Here is a 15,333-nt window from a genome sequence, read left to right on the forward strand (position 1 = left end):
GAACACAGTGTGCTTTGAGGTAGGAGCCAAAAAGGGTGTAGTTTGTGGGTGTGATCACCCGTGTGTACACCTGTGAGCATGGACGCGCTTGTTTTTTGTTTTTTAAAAGGTTCCTTCATGTAACGATCTGCTAGAGGGTGTGGGGGGGCCACAGCCCCGTCCTCCAGGGCATGAAGCAGGTATGGAGGAGATCAAAACTCCAGACATCCAGAGGCCCCCAGAACACAAGAGACCAAGGAAGACCAACAGAGGGGCAGCCGCGCCACTGTCCCAGAAAGAGCTGAGGAGAGTCCCAGATGAGGGCTCACTCAGCAGCCGCGGAGCAGAAGCCAGGGGGAGTTGCAGTGACGCGCCCGTGAGCTCCGCCGGCAGCCAGCCGTGCCTGAGTGACCGAGCCCCAGGCCGAGAGGCCGGGGGCACCCCACCTCCGAAGTGGCCCGAGCAAGCCCCAGGATCCAGGCCCCGATAAGCGGCCGCCAAGGAGTGAGCCGGTGTGTACCTGTAAACTCTCTTTTCCAAAGATGAGTGATTCCTCAATCAGATACAGGGCTTGCAATATCGCTAGCCCGACGTCCCGGGGCTAGCGATTTTTTTCAGTCAGGCTACCAAAATCTATCTCTTCCCTGCCCGTCGGGCTATTGTAGGAAGGAAAAATATATGTCAATGTTTTTGCATTCTCTCAGAAATGTAGCTGGGTAATTATGTCACTGGCATCGGTGAGCCACTGTCAATATGTGACATATTGAAATCGCGTTTGAATTTGCTTTCACTTTGAAATCATGCGAACTGTGTATAGAGAGCAACAGCACTGATCTGTGAGTGATGATAATTTGTGCACCAATTCCTCTGACATCGTCTTATTAATCGTTAGCTTACTATGCAAACATGACAAGTGAAATCTCCCGCAGCAAGCTTAAACGTGTGAGAGGTTGATCGCGCAGAGAATCGCTGAGCTTATGTGAGTGCGTGTGTAAAAGCAGCAGGATATATATTTTAGTTCTGCTGAGCCAAATAAACTAGGTCAGGGTGAAGAAGTGACAGCCAAAGAAAAGCTTACCACAAAACGGAGAAGTTATGACAAATCAGACTATAAGGCAAAAAGAAAGTGCAGCTTTATGGTTTCATGGACAAAAGAATTTCTGTGGCTGCAATATGACGAGCTAAATAACCAGGGCTGCACATAAGTGGTCCGCAGGTGCGCATTCGCTGTCAAAATAAAAAACACCCACAAGGGTTAGGGTTAAATTTAAAAACTGTACTTTTGAGTTAAAATATATATTTATAATTTTAATAAATGACAAATTAAAAAGGCATGAACATTTTTTTTGTATCGAAAAAATATCGAACCGTGACACCAAAGTATCGAACCGAACCGAACCGTGAATTTTGTGTATCGTTGCACCCCTAATAAATATATATATGTATATATATACATACATACATATATATATGTATGTATATATATACATATATATATGTATGTGTGTCTGTGAAGGTTCTCAGTCATCCAGGTCATCGTAGTCAAAGGAGCTTGCAGAGAAAAGCATCAGGACTTCTTTAAGTTGCTTGAAGACGTTTCACCTCTCATCCGAGAAGCTTCTTCAGTTCTTCAGTGTTATATATATATTAGTGCTATACACCAATATATATCATACATTAGTGTATACTTACCTATTAGTATATAGCTTTTTTAAAAAGCTGTATTTCACATTAGAGAACCTGTGTTAAACTATTCAAATTATCTTTGAACATTTGACATTCTTTGTGTTTATTGTGCATTTACTTCATTATATCGCATAAATGTCAGTTACATGCTTAAATATGAAGTTGAAAAAATGTAATTGCAACCAGGCTATTGATCAAGTAGTTGCGATTAATCGTGATTAATAACAGAAAATTGTGAGATTATTTTTTTTTTTAAATCTATTAACAGCACTATTTAAAACACTTCCTGTCACTGTGGTGGTTACAGTGAAATCATGCAGTTTGTGTTTTGACCTCCAGAGGGCGACGAAATCAGTACAGACAGAGAGCTCCATTCAAACTTTGCTGCCATCAGTAATAATTCTTTAAATATAATTAGTTTGAGCAATTATGATATCAGGGACAATCTAGACATGTGTGACAATACTGAAAATGTTACATGACACATTCAACATAACGTGATCCACTCTCAGTCTGCACTTTCATTCATGACTTCAACATGTTAAAATGAGCTTTGAAGAAAAATTCGGTGAAATAAATCTTTCATCACAGGATTCACGTGAGCAGCAGATGAACTTTACAAAGAATCAGTGGATTTATCATCTGTTTTAGATCAATTTTTATCACTTAGAGGCTTAAGTCTGTTTTTTTCCAACTTCTCACTGACTAACATCTTATATAATTTCAAATCCCTGTTGTTCCCCCACCTGCCCTGTAGGTGCCCTACAGGTGTTCCTACTGTTTCCAGTCACCTGACCCCTCCTCCATCAGCCAACCTGTTCCCTGCTCCTCCTGTGTTCACACCTGCAGCTAAAACAAGGTTTCAAGTCTTCACACGTCAGCATGTTAACTTTACTCAAATTAGACTCAGTCTTACCAGTCAGACGACATATTTCTGGAGTGAGCACATGAAGGTGTGGCCCTCTCACACTCTGAAGGTGGAGTCCCACCACCTTTCAGGAAGCAGCTCACCTGTGTGTCTGTGTTTAGTGTCCAGGTGTGAAGTTGAGCTTGTTGTGGCGTGTTTGAAGAAACTGTAAGAAACAGTAAGTTTTCTTTATTTCGTCCTTTAACAGTTCGACTGTTTGTTTCTATGATGTTTGAACCAGATGTTCAGCTCTTATTTCAGGACAAACTTTGATCAAATCCACATGATTATAGATTATTTATTGACTGAATCCACACTGGAGATCAGTCAGTAACTCTGCATTTCTGGTTTTTATAGACCTTTGTAAATTAGATTTTCTATAGCTGTGGCTTAGATATAGATTACACATGTAGGCCTCTGCTTAAAACTACTACATCACTATTGGCTCCGTTCAAACACACTACTCAGATGAACATAGTGGTTTGAAAATACTTTTATTTTTAAATTAATACTGCACAGATGAAAAATCATTGATTTATATGATAATGCTAATTCTTCAAATAGAGATACTCACCAATAAAGCATTTCTATTAGTTGAAAATAAGTGTTATTATAACACAGTTTAAGTGTTATTCGCTCTCTGTATTTCAGTGTGAAACAGTAAAAATGAACAATTCACATTAGTTTACATGTAGATGTACCAAACTTAAACATTTTATTTCTCAGCAGTGAATGTGAGTTTTAGGAAATTAAACTCAATGAACTTTTGCCTTTTTCCATGTAAAAGTGTAGGAAAGAATCAACACAAACCAAAAAGACATTTAGACAATTTATTTAGGGATTTTTTTTTCATATCATCTGGCTTATGTTTGTTTATTTCAGAACAGATCCACTGTGTCTAATCAGAACTTTGGATGTTACAAATACTACATCTGGCTCTGCTTTAATGTTTGATTGGCTCAGAGATGTCTGAAACAAATTGGGCTGAATGATTCTGATCTGCTGTGTGATAATTCTGACAATATGGCCAAAAATGTACAACTCTGTATTTTTAAAATTACAGTGGTTTCACTATTTATAAGAGTGTTATTATGATGATGGTGTTGTGAGTCCAGTGGAGATGTGGGTGCCCAGACCTGAAGGTGGAGACAGATTCCACCTGTTCTCTATTTATAATGAGAGAAGAGCGGACCTGCTGTCCATGATGAGTATTTTGGTTTTGAAGACGTTCAGCTTCAGGTTATTATCTGAGCACCAATGAGACACGTTCTCTACCTCCACCTAACCACGGTGGTGTCATCGGCATACTTGATGATGACACTGGTTGAGTGCATTTGTGTACAGGGTGTAGAGTACGGGGTTGAAAGAGGATCAAGTGAAAGCTAAGCTTTAGTCCATGAAGAGCGTCCTCATGGAGCACCTCCTGTTCTCCAGATGGCTCGGCGCTCTGGATGATGGTCATAGCATCCTCCATAATGTAAACAATGGTAACTATGGCTGGCGTTAACTCAGGAGGTAGATCAAAGGGCCTTAATAAATGGTAAATGGCCTGCATTTGTATAGCGCTTTTCTAGTCCATAGGACCCCAAAGCGCTTTACACTACATTCAGTCATTCACCCATTCACACACACATTCACACACTGGCAATAGCAAGCTACATTGTAGCCACAGCTGCCCTGGGGCGCACTGACAGAGGCGAGGCTGCTGGACACAGGCGCCACCGGGCCCTCTGACCACCACCAGTAGGCAAACATGGGGTTAGTATCTTGCCCAAGGATATTTGGCATGTAGCCAGGATGCAGCCTTGGATCAAACCACCGACCTTCTGATTAGTGGCTGACCTGCTCTGCCACCTGAGCTAATAAAAGTTCTGGTAATAATATAACTAATAATATTTCTGGTGTATAGCACAAGTTCCGAAACACATGAGCACATTTCCAGCTTGGAAAGCAGAACAGCAGCTCACTAAATGGATAGTTTCAACTCATTTCCAGCAAACTCATGTCAGTGAGCACAATGATTTCGTCAGCAGGATGATGACCTTTGACCTGTGAGCTGGGGCTAGAACTCCTTTATAGTTTGAAGTGTAAGAGACAAGCTGTGATCAGTTCGTCCACTCTGAGCAGTCAGACGGCATATTTGTAAACCAGCACATGAAGGTGTGGCCCTCTCACAGTCTGCAGGTGGAGTCCCGCCTCCTTCTAGGAAGCAGCTCACCTGTGTGTTCGTGTTTAGTGTCCAGGTGTGGAGTGGAGCTTACTTTGGATAGTGTTACGGATTCAAATATTGGGGATGGATACAAGAGGAAAAACCAAAATAACAACACTGTTCCGGCCGGGTTGAGTCAAACGATGATTTTAATGATCACACGCGTGGGAGAAGGACACCGTACGCAGACAGCATCAGATCTCAAAATGGTGGAGCATTGATCAAACTCTTATAGCCTCTCGTGGCCCCCACCTAATCATAAAAGCCTAAACATTCACATGCTTTCTCTCACATGGCGCCTAAGCTACAACCTTGGCTCCCTGTTTATCTGCTCCTGCTGAGATGGGGCAGAAAACTCCAGTATACTCTCTCTTCTAATCAGACAAATAAGGCGATGACTTTCTGCGAACAGTATTTCTTATAACTCAGCAGTATAATGCATCATAAAACAATATCATTCATTCACAATAAATCAGCAGTCTAATGTAATGCAAACCAGTTTAACAAATGCAATAGTTATCACCTTCTTCTAATTCAGGAGAATAATGCAAACTAAAACTACATAATAATTCACAGTCTTCAATTAGGGGTCTAACATGGCAAAAAAAATATTATAATAGCCAACTAACGGAGTTGCAGAAAGGTGCAACAATGAAGGTGCATAAAAAATACAACAAGCTGTCCATACCTGAGGCCTTGGAAACTGCCAACCAAAGACTCACAGCCTTAGCCAGCCGCTTGAGGAGGTACACCAGAGAGATAGAAGGCAGGAGAATAAACCAGCTGTTCTCCACAGAACCAGCAAAGGTGTACTCTCAGTGGCAAGGGAACAATAAGAGAACAGCACCACCAAGGCTGGAGACGGAGCAATACTGGAAGAGCATATGGGAGAAGGACGCAACCCATAACGGCAATGCTCAGTGGCTAGTGGATCTGAGGGCAGACCATAGCAACCTCTGACTGCACTCCATGAGCGTCTGGCAGCACAAATGAACCAGCTGCTAGTTGAGGAGAGACACCCGGAATGTCTAACCGAAGGTCGGACGGTCCTGATCCCCAAGGACCCCAAGAAGGGACCGGTTCCATCCAACTACCGACCAATAACCTGCCTCAGTACTACATGGAAGCTCCTGTCAGGCATCATATCAGCTAAGATGAACAGGCACATGGGTCAATACATGAGCGGGGCACAGAATGGGATTGGCAAGAATACCAGAGGCGCAACACACCAGCTACTGGTAGACAGAACAGTCACCCGAGACTGCAAGACCAGACTGACCAACCTGTGCACTGCCTGGATTGATTACAAGAAGGCCTATGACTCAATGCCCCACAGCTGGATACTGGAATGCTTAGAATTGTACAAGATCAACAGGACCCAAAGAGCCTTCATCAGGAACTCAATTGGGATGTGGCGTACAACACTAGAGGCCAACTCCAAGCCCATAGCACAAGTCACCATCAAGTGCGGGATCTACCAAGGAGATGCTCTGTCCCCACTACTGTTCTGCATAGGCCTGAACCCCCTGACAAAGTCATTTTATTCATTTAAAATTTAAAATGGGTATATGCTGAACCTAACACAAGAGGAAGGTTAAGACTTACAGGTCTGTCATATCCACCACTGTTTTGAAGTGCAACAGGAGGTAACAGACCAATTAGATCCATCAGAAAGAGAACAGGAAGATCAGGTTTGGGCCACAGAAGACACGTGTTGATCCCAGATCCTTTCCTTCATCACACTAACCACGTGTGGAAGACTCTACAGGATGTTTCATTATGAAAATTAAAAAGCAAATAGCTCATAACCTAAAAGTAAATTATTTGCATTTTTATATTTTGTTTAGCCCCAACCATTGCCAAACATAGCCAAACAGCCACTAAGAAAGCATTTGTAAAAGTATATTTTTAACTCGTCCCATGATCGGAAGGTCGGGAGTTCAAATCCACCAGACGGCTACCCTGAGGTACCCCCAAGCGAGGTACCGCTCCTACACACTAATCCCCGGAAGCTTGATTAGTGGTTGCCCACTGCTTCATTGAGTGAATGGGTTAAAATCAGAGCACTAATTTCCTATGGGATTAATAAAGTGTGCAGTACATCAATTCTACTGTTTATAAAGAACAAGCAAATGTATTACAAGACAATGGGAGATGAAAAAATGTAAAACGAAAAAAATTTTTTTTGTCTTTTTATTTTATGAGTTATACAACTTTCCCGTGAAAAAAAGAAAACGTGCATATTCACTCGAATGAGATAAAAAACAAAAATGCTACAACATTATTAACATTTTTTGCTCCAAATTGTTGATAAGTCTAGTTTCACATTGTAATAGAGAGCCTGAATAACATCTGTGCGTTTACTGAATTTTTTTTACTTTATTTTGTGTAGATAAAAGTTAATATTTTTATTTGGTCAGTTTTGTTTTACAACTAAATGCTGTAAGATTACTGTAAAGATCATTTAATACTAATTGATACATTATTATTATTTTATTTCCTTCTTTATATTTTATTATGTGATATTTTCAAAAACATTGCCCATCAGGGGAAAAAAATGACTTTTTCAATTTAATTGAGCTTTGTTCATATAAAATTGGCAAGGGAGGGGCGGGGCCATCTGCTGCGACCGGTTGGGGTGAGACAAGGAAGACAGGATAAAGACATGCTGTGGTGTGTGTCAGTGAATGCATTGTGTGTTCTTCATGGCTCCATCTAGTGGACTGATAGCAGAGCAGCTGATGGCAGCTTCCTCTGCCTCACACTGCTGTCTGACTGCATCCAGCTGACACTGAGATGAAGCAGGAAAGAAGCAGCTGATATTTGGACAGCACACATGATGAAAGGAGGATTTCAGCTGATGTGCACATGAATGATTTGTGTTTCCTCTGCAGGTAGAAAGTGTGTGTGAGCTGATGTGAATTGAGCAGCATGGATCAGTGTGAGGACAGAGAGGAGGGAGCCCCTCCCTCTAAAAGCACTCTGTGTGGGGAACATGAGAGCCAGACCAAAGCTCAGAGGTGAGATGACCATCTCTAACTGTCCATGACTCTTCTCCATGTCACAGCTCAGCACTCACATCACTGCTCCATCATTATTCACAGGAACCAGCCTGGACCTCCACCCAGCTCTGTGTCCTTACAGAGTGACGCGTCTAAACAAGCAGATATTACTTTTAAAGACCAGCCTCCGTCTGCTTTAGAGAGGTGAGCTGTTAGTAACATGAACTCTTTGATTTAACCGCTTGATGTTGTTGGATATAAACTGCAGTGCAAACACATGATTCCCTCAATCCCATTTAAACTGCTCATGTTTTCTACTATTAGTCATGTTGTGCTGTATGTTGGAGGAAGTTGGAGGAGTTAACACTAACTTTTACAATCAGGTTTTAAAAGCCTTCATAGCATGGAGTCAGCACTATTAAAGGTTTGTAATGACATCTTCCTTAACTCTGATTCTGGTTCTTGTCCTTGGCCTAACAGCTGCGTTTGACACTGTAGACCAAAACGTTTTACTGTGTAGTTAAAACCATTTTGCAGGCATTCGTGATACTGTATTGAATTGGTTTTGGTCTTATCTGTCTGACAGAACATTCAGTGTTTACTTTATAGGGTATGAGTCCTTTTCCAGTGCTCTCCAGTTTGGGGTCCTGCAGGGCTCAATTCTATGGTCTCTGCTTTTTTCAAGAGGTGGGTGGCCAACTCGTAACATTGCTATATGGAGCTGCAGATTTGGTTGCAGGTTAATACTGGCAGTTTCACCATGCCAGCTGACTGTATTTCATCATCAGCCAGTGTTGTTCTTTATACATCAATATTACCAAAGTTTACCATAAGGCAGCATTTACACTACACTTTGCAGTCTAGCTAATTTCTCTCATTACTTATCCTGCCAGCTCCATGTTATGAATATAGTGTAAATCACCTCATCAAATGGCTTTGCCATGTTCAATGCAGGGATGTGCAGTTCTGATTCTCAAGGCTCCTGTCCTCCCGGTTTCAGACGTATCCATACTTTAACACAGCTGATTTAAAGAATAATTTACAGTCTTGTGCACAACTAGGTGTTTGGGGGTTATTTTATTTGAATTGGCTATGTTGGTATAGGTAACATCTAAAACATGCAGGATAGGGGTCCATGAGGGCCAGAATCTGACATCCCTGACTTCTAGTCAAGGTCATACATCAGGAAAGTTGTCAGGGAAAGGTGGACTGAGCAGCAATAATCATTGTCATCTGTGAGTTCTACAAATGAAAGTATGTGTGATAATGAATAAGGAAAATGAAAGGAAGGGATGTTTATATTGCCAATTGTTAAACCGATCCATAGGGGACAAATCCTACTATTTGGGAATAAATAATTAACTAATTAACTAAGCAAATATATGTATTGTGGCACATAATTGGAATGTAAAACAAAATCCTGATTTGAATAACAGGTTTTTTTTATCTAATGATCCACCTATTCTAAACCACTGATATTATTTGATGAAGCATAGAGTAGGTACTTGAGTATATGTTCACTTTCAAAACATAAATATTTTGCAACTGCTGCTGTTTACAAATGTTTTTGTACTTCTTGTCTTCCTAACATGTAACAAACTCTTATTAAAAGTTCAAGAGGTTTATTTTTGCGCAATTTATACTGAAAACTTTATCAAATGAAGTTATAGAAAGTATTTACTTGCTTTCAGATTTCATTCAAATGTTAGTCTTTTCATTTGTTTTACCACTTTTTTCCTGTTTCAAAATCAAACACCAGTTTATGAGAAGATTATCTTCTATTTTTTAATAGGCAGATGAAGTTTTGCATTGGCTAATTTGCCAATCGTATGTTAAAAATGTTCGTATTTTAATATTCAAAAATGTTTTTGCCCAAAACATATGTGCACTATATATATATATATATCAGTAAAATACTATCCAAATATTGCTGTCCTTGAATGCTGAATAAACACTGACAAAGCACTGTTTATATCTCTTGTACTTTATCAACACAGTATCTAAAAACTGCACTGTAGTGGTTAAAATCTCATTCTAATAAGAGTTAAAAGTGCATTCAGTTATTAGGTTTATAGGGATATATATAACCTATATATATTATATATTGAATTGTGGTTAACGGTTGGTAGATTTTCTTTTTTTTTTTTTATCATCATCTGCCAATTACATCTGCCACCCTTCTCCAAATCTGTGCCCCTACCTGGCCCCCCCAACAAAAAATTTCTAGACACTCCACTGCTGCTACGTCCATCCATTCAGTCGTCTTATCTCCGGCTGCCTGCTACTTAAGTGAAAACCAGTGAGGTCGCCCGCCAACAAAACTCACAGATCCTCTCACTTTGCTCCAAAACGGGTCACAGGCCGGGCAAGTTAGCCGAAAAGCCGGCGGACGTCAGCGCCAAACTCACTCTTCCAAACAAATCGCAGCTCCAACAACAAAAGCTACAACGTACTTCGTAGCTCCACCCACCCGCCAGCGCCAGGTAGCAGGAGGAAGCTCAGCTCCATGCTCCATCCTTCTAACCAAGGGCGTAGATTTGGTTTTGGCTAGTGATGTGCGGATCGATCCTGAAATATCGATTCCTCCGATACCAATCATTTATGTTCTAGAATCGATTCTCACATTAAAATAAAGATATTTTAGTAATTTAGAGTACATTTATAGTTTATCATTAACAGGAACACAGTGGAAAGAAACTATAACATTCGGATTGTCTACATTCAAAGGAACTACTTCCTCTTCCGCCTTTCATAGTCATGTGCAAAATACGGCTGTATAAATGTCTCGCAGCCCCTTGGCGTGCGCACTCACAACAATGGCTGAGCGTAATTGGAGTCATGTGTGAACGTATTTTACCTCCACAAACAGCTGAGACGTGGTTTGCGATACATGTGGCAAAAAAGTGAGGTGTTGTGGCCATACTTGCCAACCTTGAGACCTCAGAATTAGGGAGACAATTCAAAAGGGCTGTTGGGGGGGGGGGGGGGGTGATAAATACATTTTACAGTGTTTATTTATCGGATAAAATACGTTAAATGTCACCGTTATTATTAGCCGGCCCGGAAACACATAGAGAGACACTGTACACACAATCACACGCCCCAAGCGTACTCTAAGAACCTCTATAACTCCTTGCTATCTACAATATAATCGGGCGCTGACGTAAACTCTCGACCGTCTCACACTTTGTTTAATTAGTTTTCTGTTTGACGTTTATTCAGCTGTGTGAAAACCCCAGAGGAACAATCCTGAGGGATTAATAAAGTTAAATTTAATTTAATCTAATCTAATAACTTTAATCTCAGCCAAACCGATTTACCCACGAACAAATAAAACACGGAAAAAGCCAAACAAGAACATTTTTAAGTTATAAAAGTGACTTATATATCATGTTTAACCGGAGTAGCAAAAGACCGCGGGGGTTTGAAAATGATGTGTCAGATATTTGAAGTTAAGAGTAATATTAAAACTAAGCAGCTGCCGTCATTGTTGGAAACTAGAATTGGCTGGACCGCGCTATGAATTCTGCGATATGGTTTTTCAATTTTGTTGTCTGGGTGGAAAATCGGGAGACATTCGGGAGAATGGTGGCTCCGGGAGATTTTCGGGAGGGGCACTTAAATTCGGGATTTTCTCGGAAGAATCGGGAGGGTTGGCATGTATGGTTTTGGCAACATCATTAACCTTGTCAAACACCTCAGAGTAAATCATATCACAGAATATGACGAGTGTATGTTGAGGCGAACTGAAGAGGAGGACAGGGACAGGTGCTGCTAGGGCGAGACAGACGTCTCTCACGGAGTCCTTTAGTGCTGCAGGCAGGCAAGGTGTTCAAATAGCGCACAACTTCAGATTTTCTTTATTTCTATATGATGAACTCTGCATTATTAAGTGATAAGAACAAGTAATCTGATGTCCTGTAATCATTATGACGCTATAATTTGAGATACAATAAATAAAAAGTTTTTGTTCAAAGTATTTTTATCGGATCAGTATCGTCGATATCACCCTGAATATTACTTGGTATCGGATGGGAAAGGAAATCAGTGGTATTGCACATCACTAGTTTTGGCATTGGTGGGGACAGATGATTCAACCACCGATCCCTGCCCTGTTTCTTTTTTTTCCCCCTTTTGTCTTTGCTTCTTGATTAAAAAAAAGGAGAAATATACTTGCGTACATGAACCACCAAGTCGTTATCCAATTTCACCTGTGATCTTCTATCACCATTGCTCTCTGAGCTTTGTGTTGGTTCTTTTGTAACCTGACAAATAGGACATACATGCTGCTTCAGTGTTTCTGTCAATTTGCACAGATCTTGACTCATCAGTAATGTTTGTAGGGTGAGTGCATTTTTAAAACAATATGTGCAAACTGCACTACAAGGTGGAATATTTGCAAAATCATGACTACCCCGTGATATTTTGTCTCAAAAATTGACCCTATGAATATATCAGTACTATTAGGATGAAATTATTGTGTCACCAACATTTTAACGTAAGACATAATTTTAAAAGCCTCTTTAAACTGATATCATGGCTTGCTCGAGGCTGACATTTTCTCTGACAGTTTCAATCAAATTTAGAAATGCTACTCTGGGAGACTGAGGCTACTTCCACACGTACCGGGGTATTTTTGAAAACGCAGATTTTTCTATGCGTTTGCACCTTTCGTCCACACGTAAACGGCGTTTTCGGTCACTGAAAACGGAGACTTTTAAAAACGTCTGCCAGGGTGGATATTTTTGAAAACTCAGTTTTTGCATTTATGTGGAAAATGGAGAAAACGCAGTGTCAAAGGTGTGCGCATTTTTTGACGTCTCACTGTGTGCCACGTTATTGTTATTATTGTTATTGTTTCGGTAAAATTAATTTCTACAGTGGTGGACTTAGACAAAATACTGTAAAACTATTAATCTGAGGTGTTTAAATGCTTATATATACACATACAGTTACTGTCCCTCCACACAGGACTCTTTTCTGCTTCTACACGCCATCTTTGTTTACTTTTTTCCACCCAGGCTTCTAGACTTCTGATTCGCCAACATTTCTGCACGGTTAGGAATATATCACCACCTGCTGCTTTGGCATGTTCCTAGCAGCATTTTCCTTCATTTTTGCATTTACATGTGGACGGGATTTAAAAAAAAAGAGGAATATCTCCGTTTTCAAAAATACCCGTGTACGTAGCCTGAGATAACTAATAGTGCTGCCTGCTGTGCAGTTAGTTTCCAAAACACGTTATTCGTGGATACATACAATTTTAGACCAAAGCCTAGCATAGCCTGTAACGTTATTGTGACGGACACATTTTATGAGTAAACTTGATTTTAAGTGACTTACAGGTTTCTTTGAAAAATATTTTTTTCAATCCAGGTTCTTCCTTTTTGCTGCCATCCTCCTCTCCTCCTTGCAGCGCAGGTTTGCTGCTGCTAAAACTAAACAGAGCTCCCTGAAAGGCACAGCCAATCACATTGGCCATATTTGTCACATGAGGTAGGACTCCAGTAAGAACGTAATTTAACTCTTTCTGCACCGCTAGGTGAATGAGATGTTGACAGATCTTTTTTTTTTTCTTTGTATCGGGTTTATTTTTCTTTACTCAAAGAGATCAAATTATTGGTGGGGACAATTCAATAATCGCTGGATATTGGTGGGGAGATGTCCCTTCCATCCATGCCAAATCTACGCCCTTGCTTCTAACACTTTTTTATTGCAAGCTGGAAATCTGTCGCTAGCTCCATACTCTCTATTGTTCTCCATCGTCATGATAATTTAATTATGATAATCATAATTACTAAAAAGTTAACTCAGAAAGATCAATTGGAGAAAAAGAGTCTAACTTAACATCAATGGTGCTAAGAGTAGCTGTAGATAATATTACATCTGTGGGATGATTATTGGTAATTTATTCTCTAATGATAAAAATTTTATTTGTGAAGAAGTTCATGAAGTCATTACTAGTTAACGTTAAAGGGATGGTTGGCTCAACAGAGCTCTGACTTTTTGTCAGCCTGGCTACAGAGCTGAAGAGAAACCTGGGGTTGTTCTTATTTTCTTCAATCAGTGATGAATAGTAAGATGTTCTGGCTTTGCGGAGGGCTTTCTTATAAAGCAACAAACTATTTCTCCAGGCTAAATGATGATCCTCTAAATTTGTGACACGCCATTTCCTCTCCAGCTTACGAGTCATCTGCTTTAGGCTACGTGTTTGAGAATTATACCACGGAGTCAGGTACTTCTGATTTGAGGCCTTAGTTTTCACAGGAGCTACAGTATCTACAGGGAGTGCAGAATTATTAGGCAAGTTGTATTTTTGAGGAATAATTTTATTATTGAACAACAACCATGTTCTCAGTGAACCCAAAAAACTCATTAATATCAAAGCTGAATGTTTTTGGAAGTAGTTTTTAGTTTGTTTTTAGTTTTAGCTATTTTAGGGGGATATCTGTGTGTGCAGGTGACTATTACTGTGCATAATTATTAGGCAACTTAACAAACAACAAATATATACCTATTTCAATTATTTATTTTTACCAGTGACACCAATATAACATCTCCACATTCACAAATATACATTTCTGACATTCAAAAACAAAACAAAAACAAATCAGCGACCAATATAGCCACCTTTCTTTGCAAGGACACTCAAAAGCCTGCCATCCATGGATTCTGTCAGTGTTTTGATCTGTTCACCATCAACATTGCGTGCAGCAGCAACCACAGCCTCCCAGACACTGTTCAGAGAGGTGTACTGTTTTCCCTCCTTGTAAATCTCACATTTGATGATGGACCACAGGTTCTCAATGGGGTTCAGATCAGGTGAACAAGGAGGCCATGTCATTAGTTTTTCTTCTTTTATACCCTTTCTTGCCAGCCACGCTGTGGAGTACTTGGACGCGTGTGATGGAGCATTGTCCTGCATGAAAATCATGTTTTTCTTGAAGGATGCAGACTTCTTCCTGTACCACTGCTTGAAGAAGGTGTCTTCCAGAAACTGGCAGTAGGACTGGGAGTTGAGCTTGACTCCATCCTCAACCCGAAAAGGCCCCACAAGCTCATCTTTGATGATACCAGCCCAAACCAGTACTCCACCTCCACCTTGCTGGCATCTGAGTCGGACTGGAGCTCTCTGCCCTTTACCAATCCAGCCACGGGCCCATCCATCTGGCCCATCAAGACTCACTCTCATGTCATCAGTCCATAAAACCTTAGAAAAACCAGTCTTGAGATATTTCTTGGCCCAGTCTTGACGTTTCAGCTTGTGTGTCTTGTTCAGTGGTGGTCGACTTTCAGCCTTTCTTACCTTGGCCATGTCTCTGAGTATTGCACACTTTGTGCTTTTGGGCACTCCAGTGATGTTGCAGCTCTGAAATATGGCCAAACTGGTGGCAAGTGGCATCTTGGCAGCTACACGCTTGACTTTTCTCAGTTCATGGGCAGTTATTTTGCGCCTTGGTTTTTCCACATGCTTCTTTTCAAATTCAAATTCAAATTCAAATTTTTATTTGTCACGTACACAGTCATACACAATACGATATGCAGTGAAA

At 40.5% G+C, this 15,333-nt stretch overlaps 1 protein-coding gene across 1 annotated transcript in view; it reads left to right on the forward strand.

Moving 5' to 3' along the window:
• The first annotated feature begins 8,432 nt into the window (after positions 1-8,432).
• Positions 8,433-15,333, forward strand: part of LOC120727419 (NACHT, LRR and PYD domains-containing protein 12-like) — a 48,798-nt gene continuing 41,897 nt past the window's right edge. Inside the window, exon 1 of the mRNA XM_040021652.1 lies at positions 8,433-8,470. Within this exon, the coding sequence (XP_039877586.1) occupies positions 8,448-8,470 (23 nt within the window). The 5' untranslated portion in view covers positions 8,433-8,447. The remainder of the gene's footprint in view (positions 8,471-15,333) is intronic.

The sequence above is a fragment of the Simochromis diagramma genome, unplaced genomic scaffold (genome assembly GCF_900408965.1).
Source record: "Simochromis diagramma unplaced genomic scaffold, fSimDia1.1 OVJJ01000653.1, whole genome shotgun sequence".
In the NCBI taxonomy this organism is placed as follows: Eukaryota; Metazoa; Chordata; class Actinopteri; order Cichliformes; family Cichlidae; genus Simochromis; species Simochromis diagramma.